This window comes from Coffea arabica, chromosome 2e (assembly GCF_036785885.1).
Source record: "Coffea arabica cultivar ET-39 chromosome 2e, Coffea Arabica ET-39 HiFi, whole genome shotgun sequence".
Classification (NCBI taxonomy): domain Eukaryota; kingdom Viridiplantae; phylum Streptophyta; class Magnoliopsida; order Gentianales; family Rubiaceae; genus Coffea; species Coffea arabica.
The window spans coordinates 26,124,722-26,138,414 of record NC_092313.1 but is presented as its reverse complement, the minus strand read 5'-3'; the positions used below and the strand labels follow the sequence as shown (position 1 = coordinate 26,138,414).

The following is a 13,693-nucleotide window of genomic DNA, read 5'->3' as shown; positions in this document are numbered from 1 at the left end:
TCTCGGTATGTGTGTGTGTGTGTGTGTGGGTGTTTTGGGGGAGGGTTTTGTTACAACGTATTATTGTACTGATGAATACGTTGTTACAATATGATTCTTGTATATTACCTGAATCCTGTTGGGTTGTGGGTTGAAATTGTAACAGGCGTGAAGAAGTTATGGGCTTGAAGAAATTTGTTAACCGGGTAGCAGTGAGAAAACTGAGAAAATTCCAGCATTAGTTGAACTTAATACAAATTTTGAAACCTATGTAATTTGTAGATGATGAAGCTACATGAAGCTGTAAGGAATATGTGTAGAATATGGACCCCAAAGTTAAAGACTTAAAGCTCATGGCCATTGTCCTAGTGGCTCAAGCTCCAAAAAATCAGAGCTAGAGTTGACCTGGAGCTCCAGCTACCTGTCAATACATCAAAATTGAGTTGAAAGTGGGCTATTCTTGGCAGATTTGGTTCTTACTTGATTCCGGTGATACGGGTATGTATTTTATATTTGGATTCTATACTTGGCGGCAATTATTGCAGGGAAATATACCCAAAAGACTCCACTGCAGTCTCCCTCCGGGGTTACTGTAAACCAAAACCTTTGACCACTTGGAGAAGGATCAGTTTCAGGTACTAAACTTAATACTGATTGGTGCAGTTGACAATTCGGGTATTCGATTGGATTCATGGATTGTCATGGGCAGAACTAGGGAGGGGCCCTCGACCCGACAAGTTTTGAAAATTATGTATTTCTCCTCTAGAAGTTGAAATTTTTAAAAAATTTGTGTAAATTTAAACTTTTAGCCCCGCAAAAGATCAAAAATATTTTGCTTCCATTTTAAGAAGTTTGATTTATTAAAGACGTGATGGATTGCATTGAATTTGTTTGGATAAGAGTTTATTTGCATGATTTATTTGAGATAATTAGTGTAACACTTTTTGTGATGTGATGTGATGTATGTGAGATAAAAAGGTGATTGGGAAGATAAAAAGTTGGTTGAAATTTGTGAAGTAAATTTTTTTATTTGAAATCAAACCAATCCAAACAAACCCAATGATATTTGGGAAATCCGTCAATTCTCCTTAATCTGCTTCAAATTGGTAGCGGGAGACCCATATTTATTCTTGTCAAAACTTTGGGAACTAAAATTGCATATGTGCTGAACATTGAGAACTAACTTTTGCCACAACTAAATTTGATACATTCGAGTGCATATCACATTGAGTGATACGTGAATAGATCATCATTTAATTTTGGGAGTAAGTTTTATCTAGAAAATTCAATACCACTTAATTAATTCAAATGTTCAATTTTTAATTATCAAACGTATCTGAATATGTTAAGATCTGAAAGTGTCGAATTGAATCATCAATCAAGCAGGGCCTAAAACTGAACTTTCCCCTTTTTTTTTTTCCTCAAAGATGCATGTTTGCAGTCTATACTGGCGGCAGTATTTATTCCATGGAAATCAACCGAAAGAACTCCAGACTGGACCCGCAGTCTCACTTCGGGGTGGTTGTGATATGTAAACAAAACCTTTGATCGCCAGGAGAATGGTCATTTGTGGTACTTAATATAGGAATTAGTAAAAGTTGACCATTAGATTATGTTGATTCTCCTCCAGTCAACCATAAAAGAATTAATAAGAAAGTCAACTGTATACTTCTCAACCACTTGGGCAACACCTCTTCTTCTTCCCAGTGCCCACCACATTGTTGATGATAGCACCGGAGAAAATGCATACTTCAAGAATTACTTCCTCCTCAAGGCATGTTTCTGATTTGATGATTGTTCCTTCAAGTCCTCTTTTATACTTGTCTTCTTTGGGCTAGAAAAATACATAATTGTGGCATTATGGTGATAAGTCAAGAATACAAGGATTAGTGGTGGTGAGCAAAGGATTTACTTTTTCAAACATGCAATAATGACAAAGTAATCATCAGTCGTCAAACAAGGAAAATTTTCTCCCAGAAAAATATATTAGAAGATCACAAACACGCGTAAACGGTATTATTGAAAATTGCTTTGTCAACCTAAAAATCCATCATAGATTGCGAACACGGTGGACCAAATCCAATTTAGCCCTTCACATTTCGTGGTCATTAAGTTTTTTGACCTTTCGGTTTATTTGCACATTTGGCGATCATCTGCCTCCACTACATGCGAATTGTGTGGAATGCACTTGGCTGATAAGAAAGGAAGTTGAGATCTTTTAGTCTTGTTATATATATATTTAATAATTACAATAATTATGTCATGAAATATATTCTATACACCGAAATCGATAGGATTAAAAGACGAATCAAACTACTCAATATGCGAATCGAGTATTGAGTTGGTAAGAGATCATTAGAAGTTGGTTTGCCAATTAGTCACGACAGACTTGAACGGCATATTATGTTCGACAGCTTTCAATTTCGATAAAACTCTTGTTCAAATTCGGTTCGTCAAATAATTAAGTCATATTTAAACAAAACTTTAAATTCGTTAAAATAATCAAATAAGTTTGAACACTAGAACGTTCGGCTTGATTAGAATCGTTTACGTTCTTACTAACCGGTGCTTAATGAAAACTTATTAAGAGGAGTCTTAACTATTAGTTTTTTTTTTTCTGAAAAAAATAAAACTAAGCACATAAAGTGTTTAAATGCGAAGAAAGTAGAAAAGGAAAATGAGTATGTGCATACGTATGATAATTATGGCGTAAATGGCACATCGGAAGACGTACCTTTTTTCCACTCTTGAGTTATTTTATTTTGATTTTGATATTTTGGACTTCAACTGCAATACATGACATTTCTAAAGTATAAAAACTAAAGTATAACTAAAACTTTGTTTGCGAGTTGATATTTCTAAATTTGCACATGACATATATGAAGAAATGGTACTGTGACTGCATTAAGCTTGCTTTCTAATGATTCTTGTTACATGGGAATAAGTGTGTAATTAGTGCGCTTGCAAATTTTTCAAGAATAATGATGGCCACATTATATAACATTCTTCTAACGAGTCCACCAACTAATTATGCTGCCGCCTCAAATCTTCAAATATACTAACAAAGTTTGGTGCTTGTTCTATCCGAACTCAAATTTTCTTTCCTCGAATCATTTGTTTATACATGAAATTCAACGGATAAAAATGGGTTGAAGTCTCGTAGTCAAACCAGTTGTAAGATGGCTTTTTTCTCCTGCAAATTTCAACTCTTCACTATTTCTATTGGGAGTCCAGATTGTGTATTCTCCTCCAATTTTCTACTCTTCAACGTCTCCACTGGGAGTCCAGATCATTATACATTGCGTATAGAAAGTGCCACCTTTTGTCAGGCCCCATTAAGGGAGGCTGCATGAAAGTTTCCTTGAACTTTCGAGGATATTAACATTCCTGTCTTGTTTCGTCATTACATGGATTATTCAATCTTGAAAAGATAGGTTTAAATTCTCTTTCCCTTGCTAATTATTATTATTATTATTTTTTTACAAAATAAGATTATTGATTTGCAAAATATCTCTTGTTCATTGATTCATTTCACACAGTACCTACCTGGAATATATATACTCAAATCGTGGTGGTTCGATATACAAAAGAAGTGCTGTTTAAATACCGTCTTGTACCTCTTGGAGTTGGCTCGGATGGTTTCGAAGTAGTCTAGTTAGGTCCCGAGATCGTGTGTTTGAATCACCTCTCTACCACTTGTGTATCCTTGGGAGGCGGGATGCACAGACGTAGGGAGATTAGTCTGGCAAAACTGGGATTCTCCCTGTGTTTAAAAAAAAAATAACGCCTTGTCAAAATTATCATTTGAATGCACAAATTCACATTTATTGTCTCTCTTGTATTTAATTAGATACTCATTCGATGTGATCTTATAGTATTTTTGAAAAATTAACACCTCAAAGTCATCTTAACGAATGTCGAGTGTCAAGAACATAAACATTTTTGAAATATCGCGCATTGCTTTAAGGTTTCATCATCCAAGTGATTGAACGACGTTTTAAAAAAATATTACCACATTCAATATTAAACTTTATTAATAGATAATCTGCTGTATGTGATCAACATCAACATGGTTTCTTTATGGCTGATTTTCAATTCTGGTAGGCATTTTCCTTTCACAACTTTTCAGGGCGGCAATCTTGATGTTCAACCTGTTATCTTATCCAAATCAAAACAGTCGGGGCTGTCATAGCGTTAAAGTAATGGGTAGATGGTGGCATGAAAAGTTTGTCAACAATTAGCAAAGGGTAAAAGAGCTCCTTTTTCTTTGATTTTTTTTGTTTTTTGTTTGGTTTTGTTTTTGGGGTGACATAATTACATAAATAACTAGAAGCTAAGACATGTCTACCATCTAGCTTATTGACACAATTTTTAACTTTTATTTTTTATCATTTTATCGGTGACAAATTCTTTTATTGTTTACAAGGCCGTGTATATAGTGACAAACTCAAATATTAAACAAATTTAGTGACCTAATTCGAGGTCACAACGCAATGAGTAGAAAGGTAAATTAAATTGAACGAGAAGCATGATTTCCTAATTGGGTTATTTGAATAATGATTTAACTAATTATATTGTTCTCATGTCGATCTGCTAGTGAATTCATGATTAGATTATATATATAAAAAAAAAAAAAAAACTTTGTGGCATACAAATTTTATATATGGTTGTCACCTTTGTAAAAGAGCAGAAGGCAAAACGTAACTATGGCTAGTCATGCAGAAAAAGGAGATGTATCACACTAATTGATTGATATGATTAAAAATCATTGTTATTATTATGGACGCCCCCTTAGGGAAGAAAAGGACTAGTTGTGTGTGTGTATACATATATATATAACCCCAAAGAAAATGTATAATATTCCATAATAATAAAAAAGCTATATTTGTATCTACTGCCTTTCTCTTCAAATTGATGATGCCTTTGCAATCAGTGAGATAGACAAACCAACGAAGCACAAATGATTGGATGACATGTAATAATGGCAGTTGAACTTTGCAATTTGGATGACTAGGTTAAGTCCCTTTTAACTACTAATTCCAGATTATGAGATGGGGTCCAAGGTCGGTTCTCCATAACTAGCACTAATAAAAAATAATCATGACCCTCTTCCCATGAGTTTCGGTTTTTCTTCCCATGAGTTTCGGTTTTTCTTGATGACTTCCCACACCCACACAGCCAATGCATGTGGTACATGAAATCATGCAGTTTCTGGAGTTTAATCATACAAATTATAACTGTTTGTATTTGAGTGTAATTCATGGTAGGCAAGGCAACACATGATGATGGAAGGAAGACACTTTACTACATCTACATGACATGCATTTCTTGTTTTCTATTTTCCTTAATTTTCTTTTCATATATTTCGAAGGTCCAATCAATAAATTTATATTTCTTGGAAAAGAAAATGTGCATTGGAAATTGGAATTGCCCCAATAAAAAGTATGTCCCAAAAAATATTCTTTTAATTGTACTACTAGAAGATTAGTATTATGTAACGAGTATGTCCCCAAAAAAAATTTATCAAATGTAAAAAATATTAAAATTAATTGCTTTATTTTTTTTTTCTTTTGGAACAAAGCCATTCATTCATTTCCATGGGTATATATATATATATAAAGGATGTGCTTTATTGAGGAATTAATGATGATGTCAAAGAGATAGACATGTTGCAATTTGGAGCATTGCCTCAACCAACCACCGAGCAAATCATGCACCTACCTCTTGCATATTTGTTTGTAACATTCCTACGTAGGGTTTTGATTACATGTCTGCAAATGAGTTCATGATTGAAGCGGCCAATCTCATAAAAAAGATAATATTATGAATGACACTTAAGGATGATGAAGGTTGATGATTAAGAGAAATAGAAAGCGATCATTTTGTTGCCTTATGACGTTGACCATGCATAATGGTGAGAGGAAACAATAATAATATATGTAATTTGGATATCAGTACAAAATTGATGTTAAACCCAAAAACAAATTTGGGCATATCCTTTTTCCAGATGTCATCAGTTATATAAAGAAATCTGAAGGATACTTGAAGCTAAAATATCATATCTTGTTCCCATTTCTTTCCTTATATATTTTGGTTAGTTAATTTGCATGCAATAAGCTCCAGTATAGACATGAACTAGCTAGGGATACTGTTTGTTTGGATAGTATTATTATCCCAAATAATATTTCGCTTGTATCATAAACACATTTTCCAACCCACCTTTTTATATTTCCAATCACATTTTTATCTCACATACATCATATCACAAAAAGTGCTACAGTAATTATTCCAAATAATATTTCAAATAATATTCTATCCAAACAACGTACGATCCCAATTATGAAACCCCACAAGAGAAAAGAAAAAACTATAATGAATATAGAAAAATAGGACCAGGAATTCAATTACGTGCTTCTCATGTAATTAGAGAGATTACAGAAATACTAAAATGAAAATAATGATGATGATGATGATGACATGGTAAATGTAGTAATGGTCAATGATTGAAGGTACTAATAAATATCATATCGAAAAGCATTTGAATTCCGAGCATATTTCCGAAGCAAGAATCTGATATTATTCAACTTAATTTGTGAATCCTAAAACCCTACTGTAACTCTTTTCTTCCGTCCATCAATCAAGGATGAGATGGAGAAATATGAGAGGATTCAAATCAAATCTTCACGTCCTGAGCTGAAAGTCCAAAAAATTTTCTTGAAAAAGGGTGGCAAATAATGGTCAAGAAGAGCCCCCCATTATGATCAAAACCAAATGATTACTTTTCAGCCATGCATTATAATAATATTTGTAAATCTCACTGTGTTGCCACCCCTCAAAGTCATTTAATGAGATATATTTGCTAAAACTTTGAATAAGTTTTCTAGAACTTTTACTAAAGTCAGCTTGCATCTGCTGTTGAATACCTTTTTTTTTTTTTTTTTTTTTTTTTTGTCGAAGCTCATTCAAACATGACATATGTATACACAACTGTTGTTCAACAAGTAGACTTTTGTTAGTTTAGAATAATATGCAAAAGGAAATTAGACCCTACAATTATGTAGGATTTTGACAGGTTTGGTCTTCTTGATGCAAGGAAGCGGTGTTTCAAATTAATTGTATATCATTTTGTACTTTGTTGATTAATTGTTTGTAAAACAACTTATCAAATTTATACGGCTAGCATTTCATGGCCGTTGTATATGGTATACTAATCATAAATAATATGGTAAATTCTTTTAGCATGTAAACTGTGAAGTTTTAGCATGAAAAGCTCTAATTCATACCTAAGGAATTCCCCATTCATACATGGAGTGTGTGTGTGTGTGTGTTTTTTTTTTTTTTTTAAAACAAGTGCTTATTACCAATAAAAGATCCCACTGAGTTGTTCACAGAATTTAGTACTTACAAAACATATAATGAAAATTAAAAAGAATACGCCTCAGAATTGTTATTTAGACATCTGTTTTTTGGTTCGAAAGTTGACTCGTACAAGTCCACAGAATATCTATCAATTGGAAAAGACCAAACTTTTAGGTCAAAGAAAAACAAATACAATGATACTTGCAATTATACAACGTTCAACCATCCCACACAACCCTGATAACTAATCTTAGAAAATTGATAGTTCAAATTTTCCCAAATTGAGCTTTCAACGACTAATTCAATGCAGGAAAGAAGAAGAAAGAAGCAGCAGTCACGAGGGTTGTCAAAACTCACAAGAGTATGAAAACGTTACCAGGATAACGAAACCTTGGCAGTCAATTAATGAGACTCTTGGGAAATGCAAGAACAACGTCCAATTTCATTCAACGTATTGAATAGTCAGTCATCTACCATTTTCATTCCTTTAGCCCCTTCTATACAATACAATCCAATCCAGTTGTGTTTTCCTTCTCATTAAAATAAAATAAATAAGAATTAATCTTCTGTGCATTGACTGACGGTGTTATACACTTTCATCATTTTAGGTGCATGACACGTAATTTAAAATTCAAATTTTACATGTATCATGCATCTAGTCGTAAGAGTGTATATATATACACTATCAGTGTATATAAGATTAACTCATAAAATAACAGAGGCGTTTTCATTTGTGTTTGAAAAAAACAGAGAGAAATTATCGCCTTATTTTTGCTCTTACGATAGAGAAGAAAAGAGTACAAAATAAATAAAAAGAACCGTGTGGTATATTTAATAATCACCTAAGATCTAGACGAGCACATTATTTATGATGTATGATGCTATGAGAAGTCTCCACGTTAATGTAATATTGACGCATGTTTGTCAAATAAAAACTAGGAGAAGAAAAGACCAAAGTGATATGGTTAATCTACATGCTTAATCATGTATTAATAAAATGCACTATCAAAACGGAGGAGGGGAAGGCGTGTGTTTATTAGCACTTCCCAAGAGGAAATCCCTAATTCCCAAGCCAAAAAGAGGGAACTAAAGGAAGAAAGAAACCAATGCATGTCACGTGAGAAGTCACGTGACCCCAGCAACGTTAGGAATCATCGTCAATAATGAAGAATGTACTTGGCCCGTGTGTACTCATTATTGGTGGTCATAAAAGGGTTCCTCACTTTTGCAGACACATTCATCAATATGCCATCTTCGTCCCCCCCTAACACGACTGCCATCAATAGTAATTCAATTCAATTGGCAAAGCCAATCAAACAAACAAGTAGTCAGTCAGATTTCCCTCCTCCCCTGATTCATTCCGCCACCCAACCCACAAAGCCCCCCACGCCTCTCAGTCTCATCAATGTGGTTTTGAATGAAATCATTAAAAAGGGCTCAAATAGACAACCTTTCTTAAAGCATGCCTTGAACCACGGGACACACAAAAACAACACTACATGATACTACTTGCTTACTCTCTACAACTAACTACTAGTACTATATTGATTGATAGATAGCTACTACTACTACATCATGCATCTATATCCATCCTTCAATGCCAAAAAAAAAAAAAAAGTAATATACATTGATTAAAGAAACTTCACATTAACACTAGTAATATTTGGTAAGAAGTACAAGTAGAATAAATAAATTTCCCCAATTTTTACTCCCCAAGAAAATCAAGAAAACAAAGGAACTTCTTGTAAATCACCACTCTAAGATTCTACCTCCTCCTCTAATGTTTTCTCTTTCTTTCTACTGCGCCTAAATACTTTATAGAGTATGGAACAATAATTTAATACATCCATGAGCTAAAAAAATGCTCCAATTTGAGAAGGAAGAACCCTTCTTCCCCCGGAAAATGAAAAATCAATCAAGCCAACAACCAAAGATTTGTAGTATGTACACATGAGGAGACATACCATCCACTAGCTGGTAAGGAGTAAATGCCAAAACAAAGTCACAAAGATTTTAGTAATATTAATATCTCCAACTAATAATAATAGTACTCGGGACCATTTTGGGATTCTTTTCTTGTTTTGTGTCCATATTTATGAGGCTGCAGACTGGTGGTGGTGGTGGTGGTGGTGGGGATGGTTTGTATGTGCAGCAGCAGCAGCAGCGAAAGGGTAGAACCTTGGTCTAGAGATGGGAAATGGGATGGCTTTTGGAGCATTGTCACTAGTTGTGGTGGTGGCCGTGGTGGTACTTTTAACATTGGTGGCAGGCGTGGTGGTTGTGGTGGTGGTGGTTGAGGGAACAGGGGCGGCGGCGGCGGCGGCGGCCGTGGTGGTGGAAGTTGTTGCCACGCGTTCACAAGAGGGACACATGGTGAGCGTGGTGGCCGGGAGTTGCATGTAGAATGGGTTGGAAGTCTTGAGGGCTCTCAATTCTTGCAGTTCCTTGTGCAGCCTTCTGTTCTCGTCTGTCAAAGTTTCGCAACACCTCTTCAAGTACTCGCAATCCACCTCCGTTTGCTTCAACTTTGTCCTGCAAATTTTACAGACAAGAATCATAAGAGGATCTAAACATGGATATTCAAGAAACTCAAACATCAATCACCCCAGGAATCTCACGCAACGAGACAATCAGAAAAGAGTTGGGTTGGATGAAATATCTAATTAATTGTAAATTAGTACACACCTTGCTCTTCGGTTCTGAAACCAAACTTCAACCTGTCGAGGCCTAAGATTAAGCTGTTTTGCAAGCGCAAGCTTTTGCTTCTGCCAAAAAATCATCAAAGGCAAATATACATACATCAGAAACTAATCATCAAACAAGATTTTATTCTGATTTTTTAAACAGGAATAATAGAAAAAGGCTTCAAGAAAAGAAAATCTATCCAGTTTTTTTTTTTTTTTGGTTCTTTACCGGATTGAGGGTGTTGTGCTCTTTGAAGCTTTCTTCAAGATAAGCAGACTGTTCTTTAGACAGTCTAAGTTTCTTCCGAGTATTAAGACCATTTTCATCCTCATCACTGGCTCTTGAGGATGTTCTCTCAGCCTCCACGACGTCGTTTCCAGCAGCAGCTCCGAAGTCCCTTTTGTTTCCACCATTCCCAAGATTTCCACCGCCTCTGAAAATGCTAAAATCCATCTGAAATGACGACGCCACACTGTTTGGCGACGACACCTCCTCCGCAACCCCACCTACCGCCGGCACCCTGTTCACGTCAAATCCCCTCCCCACCACCGGTAACCCCACGTTCCCCGACGACCCAGAACTCCCTATAAAAAAAAAGCCAAAAAGAAATAAAGATTAGTACATCACCCACAAGGTAGGTAGGTAGCAATGGATAGTACGAGTTTTCAAGGCAACTGTCTTAAAATATATATCTGTATATATATATATATCCCACAAAAAATAAATAGAACCATGTACCGTTATCAGATGACCAACGGAGTGGTTGGGTATGGATTGGTGTACGACGAGGGACAGGAGCAAGCGGAAGAAGATTAAGCTGAAGAGGGGTATCAACAGAGATCCCTCTTCTTCGATCATCGTCATCTCTAGTGTGTTCAGAAGAAGTACGATCATCATCTTCATCTACATCATCAGCATCAGCATCCATACCATCATTGTCTTTAGATTCACTATTTCTCCTTGATTCCCTCGTCTCATTTGAGTTGTTGTTGATGCCCAAGGCCATGCAGAACCCTAAGCCAAGTTTAGCAGATGAGGAGGAATCTTTGTTGTTGGTGTTATTAGGATGGTTTTGGTTTTCAGACGACCCATTGGCTTTTGCTGTGAACCCAAACGGTTTTGACGGATTTTCTCCTCCCAAGCTCAGGCCCAGCTCCATAACTTCATAGCAGGAGAGCAAATGAACAAACAGTTGATCGGTAGACCAAGAAAGAAGGAAAGAGAAGAGTGAAGAGGAGAGAAGGCCAGAAGGGAAAAAGGCACGGGGAAGTTGGGAAGGATAAAAGATCGAAAGGATTTTTGGATTGAATGCACTGGAAAGAGTCTTTATAGAGATTCTATCCAATCTGTGAATTCTTTAAATTATTAAATGCTGGTCACAGTGACGGACGAGGGATGGAGGGAGGGATGGGGGCCCACAGGGAGTGTGTGACTGTGTGTTGTGCGGTAGGCGTAGACCCAAACAGTCCCTTTTCTTTGCTTCCCTTTCTATTTTGTTCTTTCTTCCTTTTTCTCTTCTTTGTTCCAATTAGGCAAATGTTTTTTGGTTTTATTTACTCTTCATTTTTGGTTAGTAGTAATCTTTCTAGCCAAGTGTCGAAATGAAAGTTGATGAAATTGGCCCTATTCAATCATACTGCTACTGTTCACACTCCTCATACGGTTTCTTTCTTTCATTTTCTTTTCGATGTCACTCTCTATTACTACCATTTCTAATCATACAAATTAGACAAGGTTTTTTTTTTTTTCTCTTTTTTGGTTGCTTTCGTATATGTAAAGTAAAGTATCCCGTCAACTAAGCTGCTGATTACTTGGTTTAAATCCAATTATGTCAATTTTATTTGAGAAAACATCTCATTATGTTCTAATATTACGATTTAACGGTTTATCTCCAAGTATTTGATGAAGGTGAATGATATTGCCAGAACTCAAATATTAATGCAATATCAATCTTTGCAAAAATAAAAAATTTGCGTTTTTAATTTGGGATTTTGCAATCCATTCAAAGCTATAAGTTTTATAGTCTAAGGTTTAGTTTGGATTGTTATTTTTTGAAATTTTTATAGAAAAATATACTATAACGATTTGATATATATAAAATAAAAATGTAATTAAAAAATGTGTTTCAAGAAAAATGTAAATATTTTTAAAAAAAAAAATTACAATCCAAACAAGGCCTGACTTCTTCTGGTATTAACGTTACACTTTGATAGATATTCTAATGCTCGAGAGCGATTTATGAAAATTTGATCCTTAACATTGATGTCTAATATAAGTCTAATTAATTGCTATCGAACCCAAATGTGAGAGTTTAGTTTAGAAAAAAAATATAATTCTCTTTGTTCTTTAAATAATTGAAAAAAGAAAAAAAATGGTAGGAGTATCCAAAACATTTCATTAAAAGAGGAATACAATAGTACTTTTCTTACCTGATGTATATAAAAGAAAAAAATAATTAAAAATGGGTTGATAATATAAACAAACAAATTCTAGCATATAATTTAAAATCCAAATAATTCAATTCGAGGTGGCAGTGGCATGTTAGTCTTTTTGGTAGCACTACTGAGAAAGTATTCGTGTCCTATGATTTGTGGAATTCTATGTGTTTGACCGACAAAAGCCAAGGTTGACAAACACACGTGAAAGCTCTATTGCTTTTTAAATCTTTTAGAGTGAGAGGCAGAAGGACCTTCCCTTCCATCAAGATCTTGGGGGACCCTTTGGTCCTCTTCTTTTCTTTTACTACTATATATATATATATATATATATATATATATATATATATATATATATATATATATATATGTATGTGTGCATGCATGGGTTTTTAGGCTTTGGTTTTCTACCTATATTCGATTTTTTTAGGCTTTGGTTTTCTACCTATATTCGATTTTGAGGTTGGTTAGGTAAAACACTACTACTACTACCACTTGGATCAGTTTTTGATCAATGCAAGAATTGCTTTCTTGTTCTAAATTCTAATTCTTTGCCTTAAGGCATTATATCAATGGATGGGCGAATCTTGGTTTATTCTTATAAGTTGGGCGCCCCTAATGATGGAATGTATGCAGAAATTCTGTGCATGTTTCATTATCATATCTGCCAACCCGAAATAAAATAGAATAGAAAGAGCAAACACTACTGAAATTGATAGGAGAGGTGGACTATGTAGTATATTAATTTTCCTTGATTATGCATTCAAATGTACGATGGCAAGTTGGGTTTTTTTTTTTTTGGTTTTCTTCCACTATATATATATATATATATATATACACACATATACATATAGCATTCAAATGTACGATGGCTTGCAGCTTTGTTTGGATAGAGTATTATTTGAAATATTATTTGGAATAATTACTGTAGCACTTTTTGTGATGTGATGTATGTGAGATAAAAATGTGGTTTGGGAATATAAAAAGGTGAATTGGAAAATGTGTTTATGATGCAAGCGAAATATTATTTGGGATAAGTTTAGTATCCAAACAAAGACTCCGAGTCAATAATTTTCGCTTGCATTGGATTATTTGGGATAAGTTTATGATGATTATTGAATTGGATGGAAGGGCACGTCAATAATTTTCCTAGATGGAGTGCTTAGTACCAACTATAAAACAAGATAAAGATCCAACATTAATTGTCCCTATGTGCAAGGAAAAAGTGACTTAAT

General features: G+C 34.7%; 1 protein-coding gene across 1 annotated transcript; it reads right to left on the bottom strand.

Annotated features, from left to right (window-relative positions):
- Positions 1-8,965: 8,965 nt before the first annotated feature.
- LOC113732182 (homeobox-leucine zipper protein HAT1-like) lies at positions 8,966-11,329 on the bottom strand. The gene is made up of 4 exons (XM_027257830.2): positions 10,762-11,329; positions 10,252-10,607; positions 10,024-10,103; positions 8,966-9,870 (listed from the first exon to the last, which is right to left on the bottom strand). The coding sequence occupies exons 1-4, from the start codon at positions 11,180-11,182 to the stop codon at positions 9,432-9,434; spliced, it is 1,296 nt and encodes a 431-aa protein (XP_027113631.2). The 5' UTR covers positions 11,183-11,329; the 3' UTR covers positions 8,966-9,431.
- Positions 11,330-13,693: the final 2,364 nt, after the last annotated feature.